The sequence below is a fragment of the Brassica napus genome, chromosome A6 (genome assembly GCF_020379485.1).
Source record: "Brassica napus cultivar Da-Ae chromosome A6, Da-Ae, whole genome shotgun sequence".
NCBI classification, from domain to species: Eukaryota; Viridiplantae; Streptophyta; class Magnoliopsida; order Brassicales; family Brassicaceae; genus Brassica; species Brassica napus.
In genome coordinates, this window is record NC_063439.1 from 21,445,081 (window position 1) to 21,461,433 (window position 16,353).

Genomic DNA, 16,353 nt, shown 5'->3' on the forward strand with positions numbered 1-16,353 from the left:
CCTTTTATCTGTTCTCTTCATCTTCTTCTCGTTCTCTGCTCTCTCCTTTTCACTTTATTTTTCCTTTACCGTTTCATTTTTCTTTCTCCTCATCTCCTTATGCTAATCTAATTGATTTTTGTTTTTTTTACAGATCTGAGAAAAAGGAGCAGCTATAATACGGGAAGGAGCAGTGGTGGTCTGATAGAGCAGACGCGCCGGAGATGGAGGTGGTCTAACGAATCGGAGGGACGGTAGAGTCTGTATGTATCAGACCAACACCGGTGGCTCCACTACCAGATCGAGTCGTTGCTTCAGATGGAACCACTCCAAGTCGTCGCTTCAGGGGGCACTCCGAGTCGTCGTGGAGCCGTGAAACCAGAACCGGTGGAGAAGCGGGTGGCGGAGTCCGAGCACACGAGATGATGATGGTGTTTTTGTGTATTTATTGTTGTAATTTAAAATTTTAATTAAATTTAATATCAATATGAAATTTTGATTCTGAAATTTTTTTAATTAATAATTAATTTTTATAATTTAAGGGATTCCAATTAATATTTTATTAACCATTAATTTGTTAAAATATAAATAATATTGTTGCTATATAATCATAAATACTTGTGACTAATTTGTAACTATATATAAATATTGTAGTCACTAATATTAGCAACTAACTTATAACCAAATTTGAATTGAGACTAATTAGTAACTATCTTTTTGGGACTAATGTGTAACGAAAAAGTTGGTGTTAAGTTTTATGCAACTACAACTGTTAGTTATAAATTAGTTGCTAATTTACCACCGATTAAATAGTTTCACCGTAGTTGCTCTTTTGCAACTAATTTGCAACTAACTTTTTTTGCGACGAAGTATTTTTAACTACATTTAGTAGTTGCAAAATAGTTACATTTTCGATATTTGCAACTAATTTGTAACTATTGTTGCATTTGTAACTATTTGCTTGCAAGCTGAGCTAACATGAGGCGTCCACCCGGTTGCATCAGCTCTCCCATAAATCTTTGAGGTTCTTTCAAGTCTCTCTCTATCACATGTACTCACCGCCCATCCTGCATCCGGCATCCTCATATAAATAGGGACAAAATATAGAACAAGTATCTTTAGTCAAAAAAAAAGTTATCTTTTTTCTGCATTCCTAATTTCCCATTCTTTTTTTTTTGTATTTTTCAACTCATGGACACCCAATATAACACACCCATATAACATAAACTCATGGACACCCATGATCCATGCTGCAGGGGCCATTATTAGTTCTTTTTCAAATCAGATTTCTTTTATATGTTGTTTTTATAAAATAATGAATTTTATGTCCATTGATGATTTAGTGCATATGATTTTCGTATAAATGAAAAGATACATAATTTTTCCTTTATAAAAAAAATTCCATGTAGAAAATACTAGTTCTTTTTATTTGAACAAATAAATATTTAAGATATATGTCTAAAATCCTTAAAATCGACCACCACTAATATATAGAGAGCTTCTATGAAAATTTTTTACAAGTAAAATAAGTTAAGAGATCAATACATGATCCGTTTTAAAAGAAAAAGATTAATACATGATTTAACCTATTTGATGATTACATTACCGCCCTAATCAACAACAAAAATTATCTGAGTTTAAAGAAGCTACACACAACACATGAAAAGCTACCAAAAACCTAGTTTAATCAGTTATCTAAGTTTCAAAACATCAGTACGCATTTGAACGAAAATCATCTCTAGTGGAGTGGTCACTGCATTGCAATTAACATGGTAGATCAAAATTTCTTAGATATATAAAAACAACACAGCCTATTGAAAATATCATCTTAGTGACGAGGCCTTACCATGATTGATAGATCAATTGTCAAATCAACAAAAGAAAACAAAAAGGTGTCAAATACGCAAATATACCTTAGCAAGAGCATAAGCAAGAGCCGCGCCTGCCACACCCGCCCCAACAATGATGACATCATGAGCCTCACCATCTCTGGTCTCTTCTGCATCGACCTCTGTCTCTTCTGTTCCAACCTTCTTTCTTTTGATGAGGTGAAAAACCATCCATGTCAGAATGATATCTTTATCTTCAACTCTGAAATGCTTTCTCAAAACAAATAAAAACTCGGATATGATATAGTTTTTTTTGACTAATCGGAAATGATATAGTTTTTTTTTTGACAAAAATCGGAAATGATATAGTTAAATAGGAGAAACCTACAATGTCAAACCTAGAAAAATATTTTAAATAAATTTGAGTTTCACAACTTGGCAAATCGATAATAGACATGAGATCGAGTCACAGTGATATTTGTATTTGCACTATCATTATAATTATTTTTAATTATTTTGACGTGAAAAATAAATTTTGGAAATATTTGTTTTCAGGAAATAGATAATTCATAAATAGTATCAAATAGGCCAGGTCAATTTAATTAGGATTTGGTTACCGTTTTTGGGTGTTAAGATTTACATTTTGAGGCAAAAAGTTGGCCGACAAAAAGAGTCAATGCCCTGATTGGTACTGGCCACGTTTACATGACTGTGCATCACATGATTCATATACGTGTCAAGCTACGAATAAATAAGTACTCTCAATAACTACCTAATCCAGTAACCCATATACTATTACAAAAATCTACTGGGATTCTATTTTGTATATATATATATTACTTTATATTTTCTTGTATAATTTTCTTTGTTAAAAGTTCTAAAGTTGCACTAATTTACGATATTTCCAATTTTGTTTTTATTGTAATGGTAATATTAAAACATGCGTGGATTCAAGATGGAATATTTTAAAATTTATCATTTTATCCTATATTTGATAAAAGTGGATGTAAAATCTATGTAAATCCAAAATTAATACTTTCTCTTATAAAAAAATGTCACTCACTAACTATGAAAGCAGAAAAAATTTATTTATACTCTTAATAACTACAATTAATAAATATTATCAAAAACAGTTAATACTGTTAATCAATGTCAGCCCTTTTTCAAAAATAATAATAATAATGTTAATCACTGTTAAAAAGGTTATAAAAGACAATTAATAATGTTAATCAATTATAGGAGTCAATCTTTGAAAATTTACCAGTTGATAAATGTATATTATAATTATGTCTTAATAAATTAAATTTAAAAGTTTAAGGAGGTGGCCTCTAATCCTTCATTGGCTCAACCACCTGATCAAATTTTGTCTAGTGAAAAAAATGAAAAGTAACTAAACTAATTTAAATAACTAATCGATAAAAGAATACCTAAAATATTAATAGTTATAATAAACTGATGAGATAACAAAAATACTTGTCTAGATAATGGACGTGCGGTGGAAACCTCACTGATGATAGAAATGTTATTGTGGGCAGTTCATGCATGAGAGACAAAAATATAATCTTGATCCGTTTTAAGACCAACTGTTTAGACCTAGCGTACATGATGATGAATCCGATGGACTAACATTAGCATCAAAAATTGAAGTTTTCCAGAAATTAGAAAAATATTTCAAGAATGTGAAGCTCATTCATATCTATCAGATGTAGAAATGTCTGGCGGACTCATCAACAAAGAAGTAAGAACCAGTGATCGTATTTTTCACATATAGATTAGATAAAAACATACACATATACTTTTTGAAAAATCAGTTAGTCTAACTACAATTTAATCTAATTAAATCGGTAGTTGACAAAAAAAGTATGAGATTTACATATAGATTTGATAAAGACAAACAGAAATGCCCTTCGAAAAATTGGTTTATCTAACCACAACTTAGTCTAGTTAAATCGGTAGTTGACAAAAAAAAAAGTATGAAATTTACATTTAGAGATATTTTTCGAAAAAATCGGTTCGTTTAACCACAACTTAATCTAGTTAAATCGATAGTTGACAAAAAGGAAAAAAAGTATGAGATTTACATTTAGCTTGAAAACCCCAGTAACAGAACCTGTATGGTTGTATTGTTCAACAGATAAATTGAAAAATAAAATTATTATTAATGATTGGCGGCAAGGAACTATGGATCGAAAAAATCTTTTATAAAAACAAAAGAAAGTCGGCAGATCGTTGAAATATCAATCACTTGGATGAATATTCAGGACCAAACACTCCGATTATCACTTCTGGTATGCGTGAGTTTCAGGATGTATATCGACATTGCTCCCTCATTGATATGAAAGCTCATAGTCCTCACTTAACTTGGAGTAACAAGCACAAGCGCAAAGATGATCTGATCAGGAAAAAAACTGGATAGAACTTTGGTGAATGACGTGTGGCTCACAAAGTTCCCGACCACTTATTGTGTTTTCGAGGCTGGTGGCTGCTCTGATCACCTACGTTGTAGGATTCAGTTCCAACCAACTCCTATGAAAACCAGACGCCCTTTCAAGTTTACTAACGCGGTTGCAGAGGCTCCAGGTTTTCTTCCTCTGATAAAAAGCTTCTGGAGTGACACGGTACCTCTACACAATTCAACTTCAGCTCTATTTAGATTATCGAAGAAGCTTAAGGAACTGAAGCCTGCACTTCGACAACTAAGTAAGGACACTGTTGGTGACATTACAAAAAGAACCAGAGAGGCTTTCGACAAGCTCTGTCTCTGTCAGACTAAAGCGATGACCGACCCCACCTCTGTCGTGCTGGAAGATGAAGCTCGAGCCCATGATAAATGGCAGTTGCTCTCGTCCATTGAAGAAAAGGTTCTAAGCCAAAAGGCCAAGATGCATTGGCTAAACATTGGAGATGGCAACAATAAGAGTTTCCATAGCTCAATAAAAATCAGGAAAGCAAAAAATTCTATCAGAGAGATACTGAAAGCGGATGGTACTCTTGTATCAACACAGGAGGAGATAAAGGCGGAGGCTGTTAATTATTTTGAGGGATTTCTGACGAAACAGATAGAAAGTCAGCCTGGAATGGAGGTCGATGAGTTGAAAACGCTTCTTAACTTTCAATGCGACGAGGCTGATAGAGAGCTACTGCTACATGATGTCTCCACCACTGAGATCAAACATGTGTTATTTGCAATGGCAAACAACAAATCTCCAGGTCCAGATGGTTATACAAGTGAATTCTTCAAAGCTGCTTGGGACATTGTTGGGGAGGACTTTGTGATTGCAGTACAATCCTTTTTCAAGACTGGATTCTTGCCAAAGGGGATAAATTCTACAATACTGGCTTTGATCCCGAAGAAAGAAGACTCAAGAACTATGAAAGACTTTCGTCCTATATCTTGCTGCAACGTCATATATAAAGTCATATCAAAGATCCTTGCCAACCGTCTGAAGATCATTCTCCCAAAATTCATATCTCCCAACCAGTCTGCTTTCGTCAAGGACAGACTGTTAATGAAAAATGTTCTATTGGCTTCTGAATTGGTCAAAAGCTATCACAAGGACTCGGTCTCAGCAAGATGTGCTCTTAAGATTGACATATCAAAAACTTTCGACACTGTCCAATGGCCTTTCTTACTCTCTGCTCTTACTGCCCTTGGGTTTCCTAGCGGTTACATTGTTTGGATTGAGAAATGCATTTCGCTTGCCTCTTTTTCGGTCCAAATAAATGGCGAACTAGCGGGGTATTTCAACAGTAAAAGGGGGCTTCGTCAAGGGTGTGCTCTGTCCCCTTATTTATTCGTCATATATATGGAGGTACTTTCAAAAATGCTTGACCGAGCAGCGGTTCAGCGGAAGTTTGGATACCATCCATACTGCCAGGACCTACAGCTCACACACTTAAGCTTCGCGGATGATTTGCTTATTTTCTCAGATGGTCGGAGAAGCTCCGTTGACGGCATTCTTGATGTTTTCAAAGGCTTTGCAGAGGCTTCGGGCCTGCATATTAGCATGGAAAAATCTACTCTCTATCTAGCCGGTTTAAATGATACAGAAAAGCTAGACATGCTCAGCCAGTACACCTTCTCCAATGGTGATCTTCCGGTGCGCTACCTTGAGTTGCCATTGTTGACAAAACAAATGACTGCTCAAGACTATGCCCCACTCATAGAGAAAATCAGATCAAGAATAAGCTCCTGGACAGCGAGATTTCTCTCCTTCGCAGGGAGACTCCAGTTAATAGCTTCAGTAATTCACAGTCTAACTAACTTCTGGATCTCTGCATTTAGACTACCTAAGAAATGTATTCAGGAGATAGACAGTTTGTGTGCTGCATTCTTATGGTCTGGTCCAGAGTTAAGCACAAAAAAAGCAAAGGTCTCGTGGAAGGATTGTTGCAAGCCTAAGGATGAGGGAGGGCTGGGCCTGCGATCACTCAAAGAAGCAAATGATGTTTCATGCTTGAAGCTGGTTTGGAGGATCATGTCATCTAAGACGTCGCTATGGGTTAGATGGATAAACAGATATTTGATTAGGAAGAATTCTTTCTGGTCGGTTAAGGACAGTAGCTCTCTGGGATCATGGATGTGGAAGAAAATATTGAAATATAGAGCACTGGCGATGGAATTCTTAACAGTGGAAGTCAACAATGGTTTATCGACATCATTTTGGTTTGATCGATGGTCCCCCCTGGGCAGACTTATTGATCTAACAAATGGCAGAGGTATGATTAATTTAGGCGTCAAGCTTAATGATACAGTGGAGAAGGCCCTTCGTCATCACCGCAGAAGAAGACATCGAGAAGAAATATTCAACGCCATAGAAGAGAAGATCACAGCTCTAAGACTGCAAGGCCTGAATCAGAATGAGGATGTACACTTGTGGAAAACAGGGGATAACAACTACAGAACACACTTCAGTTCCAAAGCGACAGGGAATCTTATCCGTGCTGAGCAAGCGAAGGTCAACTGGAGCAAAGGTATCTGGTTCCCTTACAATACTCCTCGATTCTCTTTTATGGCTTGGATTGCGGTTCAGAACAGGCTCCCCACAGGAGATAGGATATTAAGTTGGAATACAGCGGCGAGTACGGCCTGCTGCCTATGCCCGGAACCGCTAGAGACTCGTAACCATCTGTTCTACAAATGCAAGTTCTCTGAAGAAGTCTGGAAAAACCTTACATTTAAACTACTGTCCCTGCGCTATACAAATGAATGGGAAGAGGTAGTCCGGCTTCTAACAGACCAGACTAGCAACTCGACCCGTCTGTTCCTGATCAGATATGTTTTCCAGTCGACTCTGTCTGCTATCTGGAAGGAGAGGAATGGCAGACGACATGGAGAAAGCTCTCATAGCGCTGCAACTTTGATCAAAGGAGTGGATAAAGCAGTTAGAAACCGTATATCCAGTTTGCGTCTCCTGGGGTGTGCAAGTATACTACAGCCATGGAAATATGGTTTTCAGTCAGATAAACTTTGAGTTATTTATTTTCTCATAAAAACCCTCAACCTCTGTTGCATTCTTTGTAAATCCGTTTTTTTTTGAATAAATTTAACATTAATTCAAAAAAAAAAAAGAAATATCAATCACTACTGTGACTGTGATGGGCATGGTATAATAAAATAATGGAGCAAGGAGAAAATCAGAGGTGGAAAAAGAAGGAAGATATTAAAATAATAAATTAACTAATCAAATCGTATCTCCCAACCCCACCAAAGTCGCTGCTATACTATTTTGAGATAATGGCCCATCATTTTCAAACCCGTACTTAATTGTTTTTGAGAAAACTAACATATATCATACAAACTACAAAGCAATCATGTTTTTACTAACAATAATAAAATGAAAGGTAAATTCGTCGAAACGGAATTATTATACTCATTATTATTTTCTTAATCTTATTTCAAAATAATTGTCATAAGTAGATAAGTAGATAAGGAAAAGTTTCTTCAGTAACATATTGCAATACTATTTTCACAAAGATTTGTGCACCATCTATATTTCATCAATGTCTAGACAACGGTTGCAGCCATATAGCTTTTGCGATACGCTGCTGCATTTGTTGGAGACAACATTTGACCTATTCCTTCAGCCTTGAGATGAGGAACCAACATTTTCAAACACAGCTACGGATTCACATGAAACAAAGTCAATGTCAAATTGCGATGGTAAAGTAAACACAATTTATACAAAACATGTAACAATATAATAACTTACATCAAGAAGTCTGAGACTATGCCAAACACGAAGAGGAGTGGGGAATGGAGAGAGCAGTTGGCCAATGGAGGATAAAGAAATAACGAATAGATGATAGAAGAGAGAAAGTGGCCTAGGGTTCATGCCACCAATCAGAGCCATCAAGCCTGACGTGCGAAACCCACCACTAGAGAGGTAATCAAAGCAACCTTGTCGCATGGCCTCTTTTGCTTCGTCCGTTGAAGCAATTAGCACTTGCCAAAATGAATCCCCTAGTGTGTTTACTGTTGCTGACATTGGCTTCACCATTCAATTTTAAAACGCTTAGATTTTTTTACATACTTTTTTTAATGTTCATCATTTAAGATGAGTATGTGACATATGCTCACCTTGCGTAGAACATAGAAGGACTTCATAACTTCTGAGACTTTGTTTTCATCACCGAGGTTGCCCAAATGCTTGAGAAGACGGCTTAGAATGAGAATGTCAGACAATAAAACCATCATCCCCGACGCGATTACGGGATGACGCATGTTGAATGCATCTCCCAACACAATCACTCCCTTTTTTCTGCTCAAAGTAGCTGGCATGCGCTTTGCTTGTGTAATTTTTATATGTGATCCCTCATCGAGCCCTTTCAAAAATGTTTTGCGGAGTTTTAGAGGTACCTGCCACATAAACGCAAAGAGATAGCTTCACGAGCCCGCTTACCAATGTTACAATGTGTGCATGCATAACTTATCTACGTACTAGTAACACCAATTTAGTAATCTATTTTTATATGTAGTCACTAGTCATTTTCTTCATTTATCAAAATTACTATAATGCGCACCTGGGGAGCAATAGAGTTCTTCACGAAGGACGCCATTTCACCATTTGAAACAGAAGGAAGATTTTTGGAGAGAAGCTCAAAATTACAACGAACGTCGGTGCTGCTGACTTGATACAACATGGCGAAAGACGGTTTAGCCATTATCAAGTGTAACTTGTCGGGCTGTTCAAGGCGACAATTCCTCGAGATGTAACCAATCTCGTACGCCGTAACCTCCGCCTATATCAAATTAAAGAACACATATGCTTATTAAGGAACTTGCTAAATCAAAATGATTGACATCAGTACTCTGTCATTATCATTTATGTAAGAGATTTTAGTCTATTGTTTTTTATACGAACACTCACATTGTTGTCATTTAGAGAGCGACGGAGGTTCGAGTGGCAACCATCGCATACCACAGTGAGAGGTGCAAATGATGTGGTTTCTTCCCCTGAACTGTTCTTGTATGTCACTCCTTTGACTACTCCTTTTTCTTCTATCAAAGATCTCACGGTCCCTTCTTCCAACCGCACACTGCCAATTAATTAATATATGGTGTTTTAATCAATGTTACAATAACATGTCCATTGCTTGTGTCGGCTCGTAACTCTAGCGGTAATTTATATACTTCATTAATTAAATCACATACAAACCAATACTTATATTAGGTCAATCTAATTTCCCATCTCTAAACAAAAGGTTAACACTGAATATAATGAAGGGTTCAAGTTTCTTAGATGTTATTTCACCAAAAAAAAGTTTCTTAGATGTTTGATTAAATCTTCTTATACATGCTTTCTTTTTCAAATTCCTAACATACTTACTAATAAAAAACGGTAAAAGAGAGTTAAGTACTTGGGAAGAGAAGAGGCCTTTTGGCGCAGTCTCTGGACAAAACGGCCATTGTGAAAAAATCGACCAGATGGTTCATAAGGAAAGTTGGTGTCCACCGGAAAACATGCGACTGTTTCTTTTCCGTCCTTAAAAAGTCTTAAGCCGGTGGATTTCTGTGCGTCTATTTCCTCTAAACAATCTATTTATATATAAACGCAAATATTTAGTCATGAAACTAAGACACAACATATGTCTTTCTTAATGTAAACGTAAATAAAAGTTAAGCAAATGAATACCTTGAAGACCGAGCTTAGAAAGCAAGAGCCGTCCTCCTGGCTGCATGAACTCACCCATCATTCTCACTGGCTCTCTCATGTCTCTTTCTATCACATGTACTCGACGCCCGTCCTTTAAAACAAGTTCTTTTATATTATCTTTAACCCAAACTTAATACACACGACTATAAATTCCTTCCCAAACTATTAATATATATATAATACTATTAAGGAAAAAAAAATGTCTAGTTGTGATTCTACCATTAGTAAATACATGGACAAAAAACTGTCCCGTTATTTAACGTACCTTAGCAAGAGCATAGGCGAGAGCTGAGCCGCCCACTCCAGCTCCGACTATTATGACGTCAGGGCCACCTTCTCTTCTCTCCTCAGTAGCCACATCCGCCAACTTCGTCGCCTTCTTCTTCTTCCTGTTGGTGACGTGCAATATTGTCCAAGACAGTACGAAGACAAGTATCATCCGTAAACAAACTTCCACAAAAGCCATATCCATATCTTTTATTACTCTGTATGAGAGAGCTGCAAGAGGCAGCGTAACATAACATATATATATATATATATATACTGTAGCGGGAACGGGCGCTGCATCACCAGATGCTAACTTTCCATCATAACCAATAATGTCTTAGATATTTTCATAGATGCAAACAAAACATACTGTACCCACCCCAATAATGTTGTTTATATATGGTTTTGATTGGCCAAGCATTTGCCAAAATATCACTCTTAATTATCCAGTCAGTTGAAAAATATTTATTAGCATTTTAGAAGTTGTAAATGCTCTCTAAATGTTATTTGCTCAATGTTTTTTATAGAGCTTTCAGCAGGGCACTAACATTTAGAATATAAAAACATAAAAGTTTTTACCTAATTAGTTTATTTTTTAATAATATGAAAATCATGTTTGTATCCAAAAAATTAACTTCTGTGTGTTTAAAACTAAAATTTGTATTAATATATTTTAAAACTTAAAATTAATTATTTTTATTAATTATTATATATAACTAAATAAATACATTATTTTAAATAAGAAAACTATAAAATATTGTTAAATATTGTAAAATAAATAATCAAATATTATATAATAATTTTATATATGAATCATATATAGTTCTCTACCAATCACTATTATTAGTATGTTAATGAGAACATATAATTTCTAGAGATACTGTTTCTATCATATATTGCAACTATTTTATCATCGTCTCTACCAATTAAAACTTATTGTCACTATGTTGCACTGATTGGTTTGGTTTTCGATTAGTTAAAATTTGCACAACAAACACATGTGTACTCTATGAAATTTACAAAAAAAATGCATTAAAAATCATGATATTACAAACAGGAGTATTACAATTTATTTCTATGAAAAATGAGTAAGTATACATTCTATAAGTAATCTGTTTCTAAATAGTTAATTAATGTTGGACTTCTCAACAAAATCTACCTAGTGTTTTCATCATTTTCTTGTTTTCACTAAACTTAGGTATCATAAGTTTCTCTTTTACAAGCTAATGCTTGGTTGAATATGAGGCATGTCTCATCATACTTTTTCAAACTTTATGGTTGTTAAGCCATACCTTGTATGTCTCTTTGAATTTTAATTAGAAATCCTTTTTACAAAAGAAAAAAAAAACAAAATATAGAAGTTAACGGCCAATGAACTATTCACTCATTGTTCCATGGTAAAGTTTGTTTTGTCAAAGAGACTTTTAGGAAGGAGGCTAAAGTCGTTTTTGGCTGCTTCCCCTGAAGTCGCCAATATAACCGTAATCACCACCCAATAAATTTTTCAATTATTATTTTTTGGGTGCAATTATTGAGACGTCGACTATACCAATAGATATGGCAATATCTATCAACACGTGAATTCTTTTTATATTTTTATGGCTTTCAATTATTGAAACAACGACAACACTGAGAACATGTTTTTGCTATATATGAGTGTGGCCTCTTTGATCATATGTCCCGTCCTCTTTTGATCTCCAAGCGAAGGGAAAAATGGCTTCTTTCTGATGATAATTTTCAAAAATAATCATTGGCTGAGCTAGTGGCACTTGAGGACTAATCCCAATATGGTGAATCCGCAGTTCGATATTTGTTAACCACCAGATAATTTAATATTGCATTTTTAGAACCCACATAATAATCGATTGATTTCAGTCGTCGGATACTTTAGTTAATTCAAAAAAAAAAATCCATTGGCTGAAACACAACCCAAAACAATTATTTTGGGAGAACTTTCCAAAATAGTGTTGCAACTTGGAAATTGGTAAAAACCATTTTAAAAGGTATGTCAACATAACTATAAAAAAAATTATTTTATAGGAGAACTATTTTCGAAAGTGTTCAACCTACCACCTTAATTTGGATCGATTTCGGCACAATTCTTCAGAGTTTGGATATTTTTCCCAGACCTATAAAATTATACCGCAAAATTATTGTAGAATTAATATTTTAAATAATAAAATTAGAGGTTTACATTAGTTTCATATGTTTACCCCAAAGACTTAGAGGCCGACATTAGTTTCATAGTGTTGCAACTTGGAAATTGGTAGACCATTTTAAAAGGTATGTCAACATTACTATAAAAATAAATTATCTTATAGGAGAACTATTTTCGAAAGTGTTCAACCTACCACCTTAATTTTGGATCGATTTCGGCTCAATTCTTCAGAGTTTGGATATTTTTCCCAGACCTATAAAATTATACCGCAAAATTATTGTAGAATTAAGATTTTAAATAATAAAATTAGAGGACGACATTAGTTTCATATGTTTACCCCAAAGACCGGCTTTGTTGACATCCTATCAATGTATATAGTGTGTGACATCCTACCACCAGTTAGTTGAAAACCGTATTCTCAAGGAACTACTATCGGAGTGCATGTATGTATATCCAGTTAAACATATAATTATCCTTTGAACTTGTTTTTTTTTTAATACTGATTTATTATGATATTACAATTATGAGAAAAATTACATAGACGATCCGACAACCGATAATACTATCTGTCTTATAAGGATTTACGCCTAACTGCATCATATGAGCCGTCTTACGAAGATCATGCCTGGCCGAGTTTACTGGCACCATGTTAAAGATCTCTTGTAAGCATTTTCTCCGTAGCCTACATAATTGTTTAATAAATTGTTTTTTTCTGGAAATTGAAACTTAGACCTGCTGGTGTATAAGCATTAATGAACCCAGTCAAACCTGAACTTGTTCTATTATGCGAAATTTTTTTTTTGAACGACATGCTAATATAGTTTTTTGTTATATTGAAAACTGAACATTTCCTTTTTAGTTGTAACTTGTAACCAAGTTGTATTAATTTGTACAGAAAGCCCATCAAGGAACACTTGTTAGGCCCATTAGCCCATTAAGTTCAGGATAAAGATAAGTGTTTTCGTCTCTCTATGGACAGAAAAAAATCAAGAACAAGAGGCAAAGTATCTCTCAACTCAAGAATCAATAGGAAGCAGAAGATGAAGAGAATTCCTCGTATCAAATTTCCTCAGAGACATTCTTCATCTTCCTCTCCTTCTACTTCATCAGGTTAACATCTTTTCTCTTTCGCTACACTTTTTTTATTTATTTTGGTTCTTGATTTATTAGATACCAATTACACATCACTAGCTTTTATTATTCTCAGGTTCTGGACCAGCGCAGGGATCTGGTGCCGGCGGCAAGAGGAATGTGACGGCGAGTTCAGATGTCCCGGCGGCGCCGAAGAACATTGCTGATGGAGGGAAAGCATCACTCCAGCCGAAACGCACTCCTGTTTCCGACAAGGAAATCGAATCCATAATGGTTAGATACTTTCATTACAAAAATGGAAATAAATAAATAAAAAGACAAGAAACAGTGTTACTAACTCTAACTCTTGTTTTTATTTTTGCTTTGAATCTTGTAGTTGGGAGGTTGCATCTGACGTTTTAACGTTTGAAGATTTGATCAACACTTTGGGCTTCTGTCTTTTTCGGCTGGTGAACTTTTATTATATGCTTTTTTTAATGTAAAGAAAGAACTAATAATGTAAGAGAATATGATGCTGTTTCTCGTTGTCAAGGCCTATCTAGTATCTAAGCATTATTGTCTTCACATTTTTTTATTGGGAAAATTAAACTATAGGGTAGTAAAAAAATTAAGCATATTACGTGTATAAATTAAACGTAAGAAACTATAGAAAGCAAATTGAGAACTCCGAGGGATTATATGAATAAGTAATCTCTTATCAAACAAATGTCAAGTGACTGTTAAGTCTGAAGCAACAAAAATACACCACACAAGAGATTCAAGTCCCCAACCAAAGAAACTCAATTTGCGTTACTTCTGATTCACATACAAACCACAGGATCAGGTCAAACAAAAAAAACAAAAAAAACAAGAAGTGTTGAAGAAGAATCATATCTCAAATTCTCGAGACGAGTAAAAACCGAGATTGTGTGTATGCCTTTCAGATTGACTATAGCTCGGTGTCACAGAGACGGATCATTATTTCAGAGACCATTCTTCGTGCAAACGGAATATAACTGAGGCTGTACCTGCTCATTATTACCATTGTGTAAATGAATAAATGTGTTGGATCCGAAAAGGCTCAAGAAGACATTTTAGAAAACAAATCCTGATTTGGGTTGAATATAAAGCATTGAACTTTACCATATAAGTGCACAAGTCTCGCATAGGATCGCAATCACCGTCAAAATTTTGCTGTGGATCTACAGTAGACAAGATAGATGAAGTTTCAAGCTAAGATGTATTCGAAAAAAAAAGAAAGTTGTAGACTTTGAAGATTACTAGATGTTGAGAAAGAAGTTACCAAGAGAGCGCAAATGAGAGCAAGAAGGACGCACCCGCCATAGATAGAAGTAGCGTAGAGACGAACAGGGTCCAACATCATGTTTATCTGTTGCTCAGGTCCCATGAGGAAGGCTGTGCTGCCAAAGAAAAACATTGATCTCTTGTGGTTTAACAACGAAATGGCAAATGTAACCGTAACTCACATTATTAAACACAACAAAAGGAAGGATCTTTGAGAGAAATGAGAACAGAAGAACCATTCAAAAACCTATTGATCTCAAGAACTGAAATCGCTAACAAATGTTTTTTTAAAATACAAAACAGCAAGTTCTTGTCGGCTACAACGTTCAGACACAACATACCTTCCGATAGCGAGAACATTTCCGAATGTGAAGAGCAGTGCAAACTTGATGGGGATGGCAAACACGATCATGGACTGATGAGGAAGAAAGGAAACATGAATTACTAATTACAGATTGGTCACAAGACTCATATTCCAATTCAATTCATTGATAAGGCAATGGATATGTGAAATTGATCGTTACCAGAAACATGAGAAGCAAACCAGCGGCCAAAGACGCGGCGAATCCGTACATTCTCTGCAAAAAAAAAATCGAAGGAGAATCAGTAAACGGAGAAGAAGAAGGAACAAAAGAAGAAAGACGAGGAGAAACCTGAGTTGTGGAGAGAGAACAGAGACCCTCTGATCCATCTTCAAGGAAGCTATCGTTTGCGCCTTCGCCGTCTCCGCCGCCAGAGAAGAGCTCGTTCAGCTTCTGCATCTTGTTCCGATGATTGATCGGAGGAAATGATAAAACACAGTTCAATCTAGGAAGAAAAGTTCGCCAAAGTGGCCAAGTCCTAATCAATCATATTCATTTTAAAATTTGACGAATTTTAAAATAAAATATAGGCCCATCAGTTTCGGCCCATCAAGACCCTTGTAATTGATGAAGCTGGCCCACTAGAGTCCAGAAATTTCCTAGTCGGATACGCAAAAGCAGAAGAGCCAGAGCCAGAGGCAACAAGTGAAATGTTATTTTTTTGGGTGTCTCCGCGTATTTCCGAAAAGTACGAAAAGCTCTAGTGTACTTTTGTATTTAGAGTGATTTACAGTGAGAGTCACTTTTTGAGATTTTATTACACAATAGAGCAGTTACAACTACTAGGGTAGTTTTATTATGGTTGTTTACTTTGCTGCCCCTAACTAAGCTTAACGTGTAGTGGATTTTATATTTTCTTTTTCTTTAGTTTAATGTTTTAAATAAAACCGGAAGAAAAAAAACAGACGTTCAGAGCCACATCTTTTTATTTCTTTTTTCTAATCTCTTACACATTTACCTAGGTAAAAATTTTGCTGAGAAAAGTTGAAAAAATCAAGCCGAGAGACTTAATCGGTTTGACGACGGAGACGGTGGAGCTAGATGCGTAGTCTCAGATCTCGATCAACTAGCCACAAACCGATGCTCAAAATATCAATTGGAGAGTTATTCATTCATGGTCAAAGTCACAAATTTATCTTTCTTCTCGAATGAATCAACTCCTCATTTATTTTTGTCTCCGCCATCATCTCCGCCTCACTTATTGCTGCTCTCCGACAATCTGAGTT

General features: G+C 35.5%; 3 protein-coding genes and 1 long non-coding RNA gene across 5 annotated transcripts; 1 reads left to right on the forward strand and 3 right to left on the reverse strand.

Annotated features, from left to right (window-relative positions):
• Positions 1 to 82: 82 nt before the first annotated feature.
• LOC125575891 lies at positions 83 to 4,048 on the reverse strand. The gene is made up of 2 exons (XR_007314433.1): positions 1,893 to 4,048; positions 83 to 1,046 (listed from the first exon to the last, which is right to left on the reverse strand). It is a non-coding gene; the product is annotated as an uncharacterized LOC125575891 (long non-coding RNA).
• Positions 4,049 to 7,657: 3,609 nt separating this feature from the next.
• Positions 7,658 to 10,591, reverse strand: LOC106348279 (squalene monooxygenase 1,2-like). Of its 2 annotated transcripts, XM_013787991.3 has the most exons (8): positions 10,230 to 10,591; positions 9,944 to 10,055; positions 9,669 to 9,846; positions 9,179 to 9,347; positions 8,832 to 9,050; positions 8,389 to 8,667; positions 8,021 to 8,299; positions 7,658 to 7,929 (listed from the first exon to the last, which is right to left on the reverse strand). In XM_013787991.3, the coding sequence occupies exons 1-8, from the start codon at positions 10,434 to 10,436 to the stop codon at positions 7,816 to 7,818; spliced, it is 1,557 nt and encodes a 518-aa protein (XP_013643445.2). In that variant the 5' UTR covers positions 10,437 to 10,591; the 3' UTR covers positions 7,658 to 7,815. The 2 variants fall into 2 exon arrangements, 1 of the variants encoding a protein (XP_013643445.2); XR_007314432.1 differs by lacking the exons at positions 7,658 to 7,929; positions 8,021 to 8,299; positions 9,669 to 9,846 and having other exon boundaries at positions 8,571 to 8,667; positions 10,230 to 10,488.
• A 2,685-nt stretch (positions 10,592 to 13,276) lies between these two features.
• On the forward strand, positions 13,277 to 14,012 carry LOC125575892. Its single transcript, XM_048735094.1, has 3 exons — positions 13,277 to 13,499; positions 13,597 to 13,754; positions 13,858 to 14,012. Exons 1-3 carry the CDS (start codon positions 13,361 to 13,363, stop codon positions 13,873 to 13,875), a joined length of 315 nt encoding a protein of 104 aa, XP_048591051.1. The 5' UTR covers positions 13,277 to 13,360; the 3' UTR covers positions 13,876 to 14,012.
• LOC106348275 (vesicle transport protein SFT2B) lies at positions 13,906 to 15,622 on the reverse strand. The gene is made up of 6 exons (XM_013787988.3): positions 15,419 to 15,622; positions 15,290 to 15,343; positions 15,107 to 15,180; positions 14,764 to 14,881; positions 14,604 to 14,662; positions 13,906 to 14,488 (listed from the first exon to the last, which is right to left on the reverse strand). Exons 1-6 carry the CDS (start codon positions 15,524 to 15,526, stop codon positions 14,410 to 14,412), a joined length of 492 nt encoding a protein of 163 aa, XP_013643442.2. The 5' UTR covers positions 15,527 to 15,622; the 3' UTR covers positions 13,906 to 14,409.
• Positions 15,623 to 16,353: the final 731 nt, after the last annotated feature.